The 12,205-nt window shown below is 42.8% G+C and overlaps 1 protein-coding gene across 1 annotated transcript; it reads left to right on the top strand.

Annotated features, from left to right (window-relative positions):
• The first annotated feature begins 326 nt into the window (after nt 1-326).
• On the top strand, nt 327-1,855 carry LOC148015191 (EG45-like domain containing protein 2). Its single transcript, XM_087665602.1, has 2 exons — nt 327-670; nt 794-1,855. Exons 1-2 carry the CDS (start codon nt 514-516, stop codon nt 1,084-1,086), a joined length of 450 nt encoding a protein of 149 aa, XP_087521728.1. The 5' UTR covers nt 327-513; the 3' UTR covers nt 1,087-1,855.
• The last annotated feature ends 10,350 nt before the right edge of the window (nt 1,856-12,205 follow it).

Genomic DNA, 12,205 nt, shown 5'->3' with positions numbered 1-12,205 from the left:
TTAGGGGTAATGCGCTAGTCAATGAAATACGGAACGAAAAGTACTTCTTCAAGCCCTACTCCTGTCCGAAAGAGCCCGAGCCAACCAGCAGTATGTTTCATAGCGCCGTGACTCATGCGGCAGCTTGACTAGCTTAGCTTGACTCGACGTTTTTGTGGCGCATCCTCGATAGCGTGAAGGGCCCGTCATCGCCTCATAGCGCCGTGGCTGATGCGGCAGCTTGACTAGCTTGGCTTGACTCGACATTTTTTGGCATCCTCGATATCGTGCAGTGTCTGGTCTATGCAGCTGTCTGAAGTCATCGATCTGGCTCGGCTCCGATCTAATATTGTCACCTACGTATAGCTATAAAACGGGGACATTGAGCAGCCAGAGCCCGGCGGAGTGTAACCCATCAGTTACCTATTGGCTGTAATATAAGAAAGTTATCAGCTGGGGGCAGTTCATTATTCATAGTTACGGCGCTTGGCTAGTGACGTCCTGCACCCGCTGCATTATTAATCTGCATCGATCATGGCAACATCCGGCAAGATATCTAAGAAAAACAATATTCACGATTCTCTGGCAGTGGTTTCGCTTATAATTGCTGTACTGGTCATGCTTTGCAACAACGTCGATATGGTTGCCGCCGAGCAGGGTACCGCCACATGGTATCAGGGGATGTATGCGAGTAAGCGCTCGACTGCTAATTAAGAGCCCTCAATCCTTCTGATCGCTCGGAGGCTCCATGTTTGTCTCTATTTTGCCCCCTTTGTTTGATCCCTTCTTTGTTGGCATAATGTTATTGACGCAGACAATGCCTGCCAGCTGGCCGTCCCCGGAGACTACATGTTTGCGGCTGGAAGCCCTGGAATTTATCAGGGCGGCAGCGGCTGCGGTGCACGCTACCAGATCAGCTGTGTACGGGCCAACAACGAGGGACCAGGCTGCATAAACACTCAGGCATTCACCGTCACGATCATCGGCTTCTGCAATCCTGCTGACGGCCCTTGCAATGGGACCTTCGATCTCCCCAGGGAGCTCTTTCAGAGGATGGCGCCTCTCGAGACTGGGAACATCATCATCTCATACAACCGCGTCTCGTGATCATCATATTCAGCTTCTTCTGCACGTTCTACATCTGTCCCATAGAGATACATGAATTCCGAGTGATATCATCCTAGCCTCATCATCTACCACAGCTATATATAATTAGAGCTAGAGCCCGGAGCAGCTATGTACTGCTGAAAAAATACAATATAATATGTAATTAGTGTTTGTGTTTGGATTAAGAGCTAATAATCAGTATGTGCTCCAATATGTGGATTATTCTGGAACATCCGAGAATATTCTCCTGATGCTGCATGGATCCGATACCCAACATATCTACTCGGAAGCTGACTAACATTAGCGTGATCAATGTGCTGCTGGCCGATCTTGATTTACCCTATATAATGAATATCGTCATGGTGCCAACGTGACTAGTAGGTCCTTGATCCCCATCATGCGTTAGATCCCTTAACCATACTAATTCAACGTCATTCCTCCTCCAAAGGTGGATTGACTTAAGCAGTAGTTAAAATTTAAAGGCATATGGAATGCCTCGGTCTGACAAGCCATTCCAACCAATCACTTTTGGAAAAACCATTAGGGAACTTTGATTGACTGGTTTACACTCGGAACTTTGAAGGGATGAGACCGCCCAAACGTTGAAACGCCTGGTCCAAGTCTAGCTCTTTGGTGATGACACTTACAACATTGTGAGACTTGATGATGTAGTTCTCACCACTCTAAAAGATACACTCTAGTGCTTCTCTAAACTCTTAGCCTCATTGTATAGCCACCACAACAAAACATAAATTTTATGATTTGGTCATTTTGCTGTGCTCATAGGATTTACAATTATGGTTTGAAAGTGTACTTGGCGAAGAAGAGTGAGATCTAGTTTCATTACAGTTGGGCTTACCTCTTGGCATGAGTTAAATTTAGAGCTATAGATTTCAATCGATTAAAGATCATTGCTAAGATCTAGAAATCAAATGAGGTCCTCTCTGGTAGTGGGAATCTAGTGCTTAACTCTATGTTGGCTCAGCATGTGGATTTCAACTCTACTATTTTTCTGTTGTTCAATATTTCATATTAACACTTCATCGTCGAATGTGCAAGAGATATCTTTTAGGAAGTTCTTGTAGTACCATGGAGATGGACATCACTAGCATGTGATTGGCTTTAAATGTGATAGATTTGGAGCTTCAATGAAGTGGCTTGTGTGTTGAGGAACCCAATTAGGACAAGGCTGAGAGACTCCTCTTTGATCTTACCTACAAGAGAATCCACTAAGAGAATACATGGATAGACAATATACTTCGACATTGGCTAGCTAAAATGTATACTACCACAGGGTACTAGTATATGATAAAAGGAAGAGATTTTGGGTAGCCTCAAAAGGGAAAGGGAAGATAAACTCAAGGTAGAATGATGCACAGAAGTTTCTTAATGAATAAAGCTAGGTACTTGAACTTGAAGATATCAAGCATCTGCTAGTAGCCTTTTGATTGATGTAAAACTTTTCTCTGAAAGCTATAAGAAATATGCCTATTAATGTGCTAATAGATGAGTCTTGTGAAATATAAACAAAAGTCATAGATGCATTTATGTATGTAATTATATGCATGTATAAAGACCCATGTCTATTAGCTTGTTCCCCTTACAAATTGAATGAAAATAGAGATGCACATATCAATGCAAATATAGATGTGGTTTTGTCTTAAAGAAAAGTTCCACAAAGGTGCTACTTGCAAAAATCACTACAACAAAAAGGCCTCATACATGCACATTTAGACGCGATTTTTGAATACAGAGAAAAACTTACGAGCGTGTTTATCTGCCTGTCTATTTGCGCGTCTATCATTCCGCGTCTATAATCGCATGTATCGATGAATTTACATGCACAAATAGACGCGCAATAGACGCACATATACACGTGCATATAGACACGCTTCTAGACGCGCTTTTACAAGCACTGATAGACGTGAACGAAAAATAAAAAATGTCATTTTTTTAAAAAAGATATTTAATTTTCTTTTTAAATTTGAATTATGCAGCGCATGTATAAGCCGTGTAGTCTCCATTATAGACGCAAGAATAAACGCGAATTACCTGCAATTTAGACGCGCAAAACAGAATTGGAAAAAAAAAACCAGACTCTCTGATTTTTTTTTTTCCCTCCCATACATCACATTGTGTATTTGGGAAAAAGACAATGTATCTTACGAGCACGAGAATTGAAAGTAAAAGTCCATGTATTCATTATATATCAAAGCATTTACAAGGGAAGTTTTGAGTGCTTGCGACCTAAAGCATGGCCGCAAGCAGTAGGCTCAAAGAGATATCATACATATACAAGAAAAGAGGGCCTCATGAGGAGGTATGGTGCTCCTCTACGAATCTGAAGAGGAAACATCCTCGCTAGTACCACCATGGCTACTAGCGTCGCTATCCCCCTCCTCGCTGTGCTCCACATTTGGGTTCGCCTACACACACAAAAGATCAGGGTTGCTTACATAGACAAGGTGGAGAAAAAGTTATAATTAGTTATACTTTTAATAGGAAAGTAAGAAAAACATACCTTCTCTGGCTGTCAAATCCTCATGGCCCGGTTGTATTGGTCCTCAGTAATGAGACCCTCCTCATAAAAGTGAAGCCATGTCACTGCGCGGTTATGGCCTCGATGGTAACCTACCTCTCTAGGGGTAGGTGTCCTACTAGCAATGGTAGTCTGCAAAACATTTAGAGATATACAAACAATTAGACGTCACAATATATTAGACTAAAATATATAAAGAATTTAAAGAAATATAAATTTAAAAAAACTAGAAATCAAAATATACTTACAAACTCTGCCTCCCACGACTCTCTGCCACCCGATCCGTAATGCGACGATCCCATTGTTTCCATTTGGATCCGTCGCGCCTCTGCGTGCTGGCAACTCTTCACTTTCATAGCTGCTTTGTTCTTGGCTTTCTTTCACTCTACGCGGTGGCACATAGGTGGTTGGCTGTAGGCTCCACGCCCCTCCTCCAGCCTCTGCAGTGAGTCCCTGGCCCGTGTCATGAGGTGGGATCTTTTGTTGTGAAGCATATCCCTCACTTTTGTACATCCCCAATCATCCGAGAATCACTGATCCTCAGGATTTGGGTACCTCCTATGGACTGCCCTCAACATCTCCTGCCACAAGCCGCTTTTCTGATTTTTGAAGGCAATGAAACAATCTTTATACGTCGCATGCACGACGCTTCTCATGTACACCATTACATCCCTTCCCTCATCATCATGAAAGATGCCACCAGCATCTGTAACTCTATAGTAATGGCGTACAACCTCCTCTACATGATCTACTGGTGAGGGTGATTGCTCGCCACCTCCTAGGCAATCCCCACACAACCCTCGTCCTCTCCCTTGACTCTCCCTCCTCCCTCTCTGTCGACTACCCTCTGCCTCGCTGGACGCACGAGCTTCTGCAGATGCACGTGCTTTTGCATATGCTTGTGCTTCAGCCGATGCACATGGAGCACGTGGAGTACCTGCAAATGGAGTACCTGCATATGGAGTACCTGCATATGGAGTACCTGTATGTGGAGTACCTGCATGTGGAGTCTAGGAAGTAGTGCTAGGCAAAGACGCCAGAGGCGTCCCAGACATGACACTGAACACCTCGTCTGCTGTGGGAGAGCAGCCAAGGTGTCTGGTCATCTCTCCTATGAAGTCTTCCCTACTAGGAAAACCTCCAAAAAATGCATTGACCCCCCTGCCAAAGGAGGCCAATGTATCATTCATGCGATCCACATTTGGGTCATTGCTAGATGAACCAGGATACGACATCTGCAAAAAAAACACAGGAAAAAGATAAATTTATTTGCATACAAAAAATCATATGTTACCTACATTTTCAAAGAGCTTTCTTTAGACATTAAGCAGAACATTTAAGTGCTAATGCTTCTCTTAAACAAGAAAACTGATAAACACAAACATGGGATTGGTCACATTCATCATTTCAAAAATATATTGTTTAATATTAGAACTGGGAGACCTGGCACATGTATCCCCGCGTCTACATTGCAGGTTAGACGTGCTCTCAGACGTGCTCCAGAGTTCATCTTCTGTCTAGCGCGTCTATTTGCACATCTAACATGCAGCACAGACGCACTGCCAGACGCGCATCCTAGGTCAATGCGCATCTATAATCGCGTGTAGACTGCAGGTCAACCTTCTGTGCAACGCGTGTATCATCGCGTGTACATTGCAGAGCACACACGCTAGCACACGTGCTCTAAGACGCGCTCTCAGACGCTCTGAGAGGAGACATTTTTGCACGTCTATGTCTGCGTCTACATTGAGATGTAGACGCGCTAGCAGACGCGCTTGGTCGGCCGATTTTAGACCGACGACAGCCATTGACGATTTACATAATGCAATACATAATGGAATCAAAAATCCTAAATACACAGACAGAGCAGAGAGAGGAAGAGAGAAACAAAGAGAGAGAGAGAGAGAGAGACTCACCTTGGGTGTTTGGTGTGGCGGGTAGTGGCGCTTCTCCTTCTCCTTCTTCCTCTCCTTGGTAAGTTACCCTCCCTTGATGCTTGTTTTCTTGCTTGCTACATCTTCTTCTTCTCCTCTTTCTTGTTCTCTCTTTCTTCCTCTCCTTGGCTTTCCTTTTTCCCTTCTTGTGTGTTCGAAATGAAAGAAGAGGTGAGTCATGAGGAGGTGAGGCATGAAGAGACTGCATGTCAGCTAAACTCAAGCTTCAGAACCACAAAAAACGCAGGAAAGGAAAGGCGCAGTTTGAAAAGAAATGATTTAAGGATGGTTTGAATTTTGACGTGTCGTCTATTTTCGCGTGTATATGTGCGTCTATTGTTCAGATAGACGCGAATATAGACATGAAAATAGACGCGTAGGTAGACGTGGATTTAGACGCGCATTTGGGATTTATCATAATTTTTTGTTTTTAAGATAAATTTTGATAGTGAATTCTTCTTAAGTTTTGATAAGTTAAGATAAGTTAAGATAAGTTTTAAGATGATGATTTTTCTATATTTAAAATTAAGATCTTATGTAAACATATGAATGACAAATATTTTGATGTTGTCATGAATTAGGTTTAATCATGTCGATGTCGTTATCACCTAGTATGGTGCAAGCTGGTGAGTCAATGAGTACATCCTCAAGTGAGGATGAAACATTGCGTCTTCATAATCGAGATGCATGGCTATGACGAAAAATTAAATGCATGTGTGATCGTTGTCGAGGGTGTATTTTTCGAGCACGTCGAATTGCAATGTCACACCTCAGGTTGTATGGATAATGGGACCAAGAAAAATCACTGGTATTCATTTTTTTTTTACCACTAAGATTGCTAGTCTATGTTACGGGAATTATATACCAACGTACATGAAACTCCCTTTTGTGGTTGAGCAGGATGCGGTGCCACATCCTCAGATGCTTCCTCCCGGGTGTCGAGAGGCTGCAAAATGTCGACGCGAGGAGGCAGTCTTCAAGAAAAGTAGAGATTGACGATCATGATAGTAGCCCTCATGAAATGCCCCATCAAGTCGTAGAGGATGAGATTTTGGACAACATGGTACACCATCTATTTTCACAACCGGTTCAGGGAGAAGGTCACTCTACGAAGCCAGATGATCCACTATATGTAGCATCATCTACTCCGTTCTATGAAGGTTGTACGTACTCCATTCTTCGTGCGTCCCTCCAGATACTTAACTTGCAAACAATTTATGGATGGAGTAATGTCAGTTTGGATGCGTTATTGAAGTAGGTATCAATTCAGTTTGGCTTATATATGAATCATAATATTAATTGTTAATTCTATTTTGAAATCAGACAAAAATATATGTTGGTGGTTTTTTAACTCATTTTTAAAATATATGTAGGTTATTATCACAAATGCTTCCAAAAGGATATAGGTGGTTTTTTAACCCACAGGATGTATGAGATGTCTCAAGGGAGCCTTCATAAAGAAAAAGAAAAGAGGCGTAGAGCAACTATCTGGTTTGAAGTCCCACGATTGGCACAAAATGATTCAAGTAAGGGTATCTCTAACCATGAATATAGTAATTAGTGGCGTAACTATGTGTAAACTTTGGGGTATGATGACTTTTTCCTCAACTAATCATTTGCATCTATGAATATTGTTTACTGTAATATTCCGCGTGAACTGCATATGATTTTGGAGAAATAAATTTTTTTTATTTCCCCCCTATCTCTTCACCCGACTAAGGAGCTAGAGAGGGAGGGAAATAGAAGGAGCCATTAAGCTCCTTGGTGGAGCTCGAGATGAGGGGGGACATGCGTGTTGACACGCAGGGGAGGGAAGATCCCCCTCCCCTCCACTATTTAAATAACGGACCAAAGAGGAGGAGGACGACGGAAGACTGCTGCCGCCTGCTGTGCCGCCAGGAGATGCCATTGTTAGACTGAGAGAGGGAGGGAAAGGAGAGAGTCAAGAACTATTGTGAGGAAGGAGAGAGTGGTATATGGCTGTGAGGAGGGAGGAGGTGTTGTATAAAGCCGCTGTCTCGAGGAAGAGTGCCGCCTCTCTCTCCCTTGATCATCAATTGCGCCAGGCCATGGAGCTGTCGTGACTCTATTGAAGCGTGTCGTGAAGGGAGAGGGACAAAAACTGGCCGCCATCAGCGTCGTCAAATCGTCTTCTTCCTCCACGTGGTAGATTCTGTGAGCCAGAGAAGCTTCCAAAAAGATCTCTTAGGAAGCTTCTAAGGCCTTAGGAAGGCCCCCTTCCTGTGGCCTTCCATAGCCCTTCCAAGGGTTTTATAATTCTCCCCCCCCGGTTTTTAATCCCCATAAGGCCCTTGTTCCCCCCCCCCCCCCCGGGTTTCAAAAATTCCCTTAGCCCTTCCCATGGTTTTTTGAAACCACACACTCCCCTAGGATTTTAAATTTCTTTTTTTTTCCCTTAAGCCCCTCCCTTGACTTTGGGAACCTACCCCCCCCCCCCCCCCCGTGTCTTATTCCCCTAAGCCTTATCACCCCCTTATAGCCCTTTTAACCCTTTTTCAACCCCCCTCATAACTCTTTTCTTTTTTTTTTCTTTTTCTCACAACTCCCTAAGCTTTCCTCTTAATCCCCCATATCCCCCTTATTATTTTTCCTCCCCTGAACCTAAAAATCCAATTCATCATCATGGCCTCGTATGATATCCCGTAAGGGAAAGGTAGTCGTCAGAGAAAAGATAGGGAGTGAAAAGAAGGAGTGAAGGAGGAAGAGTGGGAAAAAAGATAAAAGAAAGGGAAGGAAGGAGAATAAGTGCTTTCTATTCCTTCTACCCCAAGTCAAAATCCTACAAGGGTTCCGTGGTTGCAAAACCACACTCACCCATAAACTTTTTTTTAATCCAAAGAGACGCTGGAATTTCAGAAAAAGAGACAAAAGGCTATCTCACATTCGAACTACGATGCCGCCGAAGAAAGTCCAAGGTGTAGCTGCGGGAGGGTCATCTCCCGGTATCCATGTGGATATCTCACCCCAAAACCAGGTTTTCTTCTTGGCTTTAATTCGGTTTTAAGTCGATCATGCAAAGAAAAATTGTTAAGGATGGGATATATTTGTTCGAGTTATTTGTAACGAAGGAGTTTAGCTTATGAATGACAATGTATAGAACTTAGTTTTCTTCAAATTGCATCACGCATTATAAATTACGAGCAAGATTATCCATTTACTATAGTAGTATATTTTAGTTAAATCCTAAGGTGTAGAAATTATATCTTGCACCATTAGTCTTATTCCTTTCGCAACGAATCATGGTAAATGGTTAAATTCATGAAAGGTTTCTTTCAATCCTCAAATTACTAGGAAGTTATCTTTGCCAATTGCACATCTTAGCATGGCAAATGTTGTTATTTGGCATGAGTTCATCTGTAAGGAAAACGGAAGTTAAAATTAAGTTGTACTGAATGGAAAGTAAATTGTCACAAGGATAGCAAAACCGTGACAAGACGATTAATGTTACCTTCCGAAAGATAACTAAACCCAATCTAAACATAGAAACATTCATACCCTAAACACTTGACTACTTTCCTTACTGTAGGGACAATAAATTCGTAAAGATAAGGAACTAGGGTTTGTCCCTAAGGTTCTTAAAAGAAGAAACCCTAGGCCTGATATACGTCAGCTTAAAGAATCTAAACAGATTATTCCATCGTAGGACTTGTGCAACAAGTATGAAATCATTTAGTCTTGTGCTTGATTCACAAGGAGAAAGCGTAAAAACCCTCATCAAGGACGGGAGATCCCTACGCAAGTTATCTTGCAAAAAGACGTATTTTTGGATATCCTTCTAAATAAGGAAAGTTGTAAACCGAAAACTAGGATATCTAAGGCACTTTAGGGTTAACCAAGTTGGGTATGCCCTACACCGGAATGTAAAAGATCTTGCCAATTTACAAGACACCTTGGGAATGAGTGCTGATACACTCAAAAAGGAAAGAACACTTCCTTAGCAGTTTGCCATACAACTGGGTTGATTAATGGAAATGTTTGTGCTTACTAGTGATTTTAGGGATCTGTTTGAATTATGAATTACAAATTAAATGAGTACCTATACTTCAAGCTAAAAGGCCTGAAGGGAGAGGCAGCTTCAGTTACCCCCGACTGCCTGCCTGACCCTAACCAAGGGGGTTGTTGACCATGTTGGGAACGTGGACCGAACCCGCCGCGAGAGGTCTCTCCGTTGAGCTCTACTTGGAGTAGGAGGATGCTTGGGTGCCAGGGGGGTCTCTGGCTGTAAATCCCTCACCTTCCGGGTCCTGCACAAGAGGCTAACGTGACTCGGGAGTGGATCTCGAGGCCCGCATACTAGTTTACGGGTGGAAGCTTGGAATAGTGATCCCTGGGGATTACTGGATAGCCTTCGGGCAGATTATGGAAAAGCCTACAGGCGGAACTCCTTGTATTTCAAAGATAAAATGATGAAATGTTAAAAGAACTTGCTTGATATTGTTTTTCTATGTCACGTGATAAGATTACGTGAAGGAACCAGTGCTTAACATGGTTAATTAAAGAAGCTGATTGTTATATGTCAAATTAATGTGTTAGATAATTACATAACTAAAACAAACCGAGGAAAGTGCGGAGGATGGGCCATGGGTCCGTCCTACGGTTGGGTGGTCCCGGTTAGCCGGGAACTTTTCTCAAAAATCTCGAAGAACACCGGAATGATCATCATCATCAAAATGAATAACGAGAACGATGACCTAAAGTTACGTCTTCCTCGATTTACGTTGTTTTAGGGGAACGGAATGGGACTATGCCTTATGGCAGAGAGGTTGAGCTTTGCATCCCTCTCGTTTCCCATTCTCCTTGAAACAAGTGCAGCATGAATCCGCTTCGGACCTGGCGTTTCTGCGTAAAGTAGTTCGCTCGGGTCTGATGCTAGTTGCTATTAGCTAATGACCCATCAGGAAAACCCTAATTCCGGTCGATCCTAAGTGGGAACGGCCAGGATACTTCCGCTACGTGGCAGACGCGGGAAGACCTAGATCACAAAACCCGTAACATTCCATGGGAGTGCCAGGCGGAGCTTTCTAGACATCCTTTCCGATGGACTGCTAAGACGTGTCTTGGATGATACTAGTGGACACGTTACAAGTTGGTATCAGAGCCGACCAATAACGGAATTGTTTTTATGAGATCCCAATAAAATGAAGTAAAGAAATTGTTGCTGTCCAAACATTTTCTCATCTTCAATGCTGTCTTGCATAATTATGAAACATGGAACAAGTTTTTGGTATTTCGGGTCATGTTTATGACTGCAATGCATTCTCCGCTTTATAGACAAAGAATTGGGATGATGAACATCCTGGAGCAGATTTATAATCCATCACCTTTATACATAGAACGAAGATGGACGGGGTCTTCAGGAATCTACTACATAGCCGCCCACCGGTTTGCTCGCCAACCTAAAGAGGATCAACTGGTTGGAAGACCTGAAAGTCGTGAAGCTGTTCATTTTTGTGGAAGCTCACGTAAATTCGACTTTACATATTCAAGGTCGGAGGGTTGAAATGAACTCATATGTATATGAGGAAGTAACCCGTGTAATCCCAGCCGACAGGATTAAAGTGTTGGGCCGCCATGAGAAGTATGGATTCCAACGGAAATGGTATCCTGAACTTCCAATGAACTATCGATTCCTAAAGATCCATGACCCAAAACCCTACTATTACACAGTTTCTGTAGACAAATGCAATACAACGTTGTTCTCCCCAAACTGAATGTAATGATTGGATTATCATCACACGAAACGTTGTATAAGGCTACGCCCATGTAAATACAAATAAAGACTTCTTTTATCAATATCTGGCTGTGCATAAGAGATGTTAAAAAGTTAAGTAGCTACATTGTTTACGAGATAGCTGAACTAAAAAAGAAAGATAAGCTAACATCGATTATCATATAATAATGTTAAGAAAACTTTTATCCAGGCACAACCCCAGGTATAGGTTCCAAATTCGCCTCCTACATCAAGTACTGCTGTGACCCAGGAGAAGAAGTTCCTCCTCAAGCAGATAAAGCCACCCGAGTTTGATGGGAGAGGTAGATTCGTCTAGGCTGATGCTGAAATTTGGATTGAATCCATGGAGGATTACTTTGAAGCAGCTGGTACTGCACCTACCAATCAGGCCATGCTCGCCAAGTTAAAACTCACCGGCGAAGCCAGACTTTGGTGGAAGCAATGGTGCAGGGATCAAGGGACTTCAGAGGGGTCCGTTACCTAGGAGAAGTTGAAGAAAGCCGTGCAAGGAAGATATTTTCCACCTGCATATCGTACGCAGAAAATGAATGAGTTCTACGAGCTAAAACAGCTAGGACTCACTCTTGACGCATACTACTCTAAATTCGTCTCACTTTTAAAGTATGCGCCACAGATGGACATGACGCAGCAGGTGTCCAAATTTTGTGCGGGCTTAAATCCACCCGTAAATACCCGTCTCGAATCTATGTGTCCATCAGATCTTCAGGATGCACTCATTCGAGCGGCGCCTATAATTCAGGAGGTGCAAGCTAGACCAAGGGGTAACAAAACTTGGTCCTATAGTGACCCGAACAGAGGAGCATTCAGACCTCAAATGAAGAGAGTTCAAGGTCATAATCAGGGACAAAGGAAGAAAGCAAGGACAAATAACGT

The sequence above is a fragment of the Lygodium microphyllum genome, chromosome 24 (genome assembly GCF_053477565.2).
Source record: "Lygodium microphyllum isolate KBCC chromosome 24, Lygodium_microphyllum_v1.1.10, whole genome shotgun sequence".
Classification (NCBI taxonomy): domain Eukaryota; kingdom Viridiplantae; phylum Streptophyta; class Polypodiopsida; order Schizaeales; family Lygodiaceae; genus Lygodium; species Lygodium microphyllum.
The sequence above is the reverse complement of the archived record's forward strand: the minus strand, read 5'-3'. Positions and strand labels throughout refer to the sequence as shown.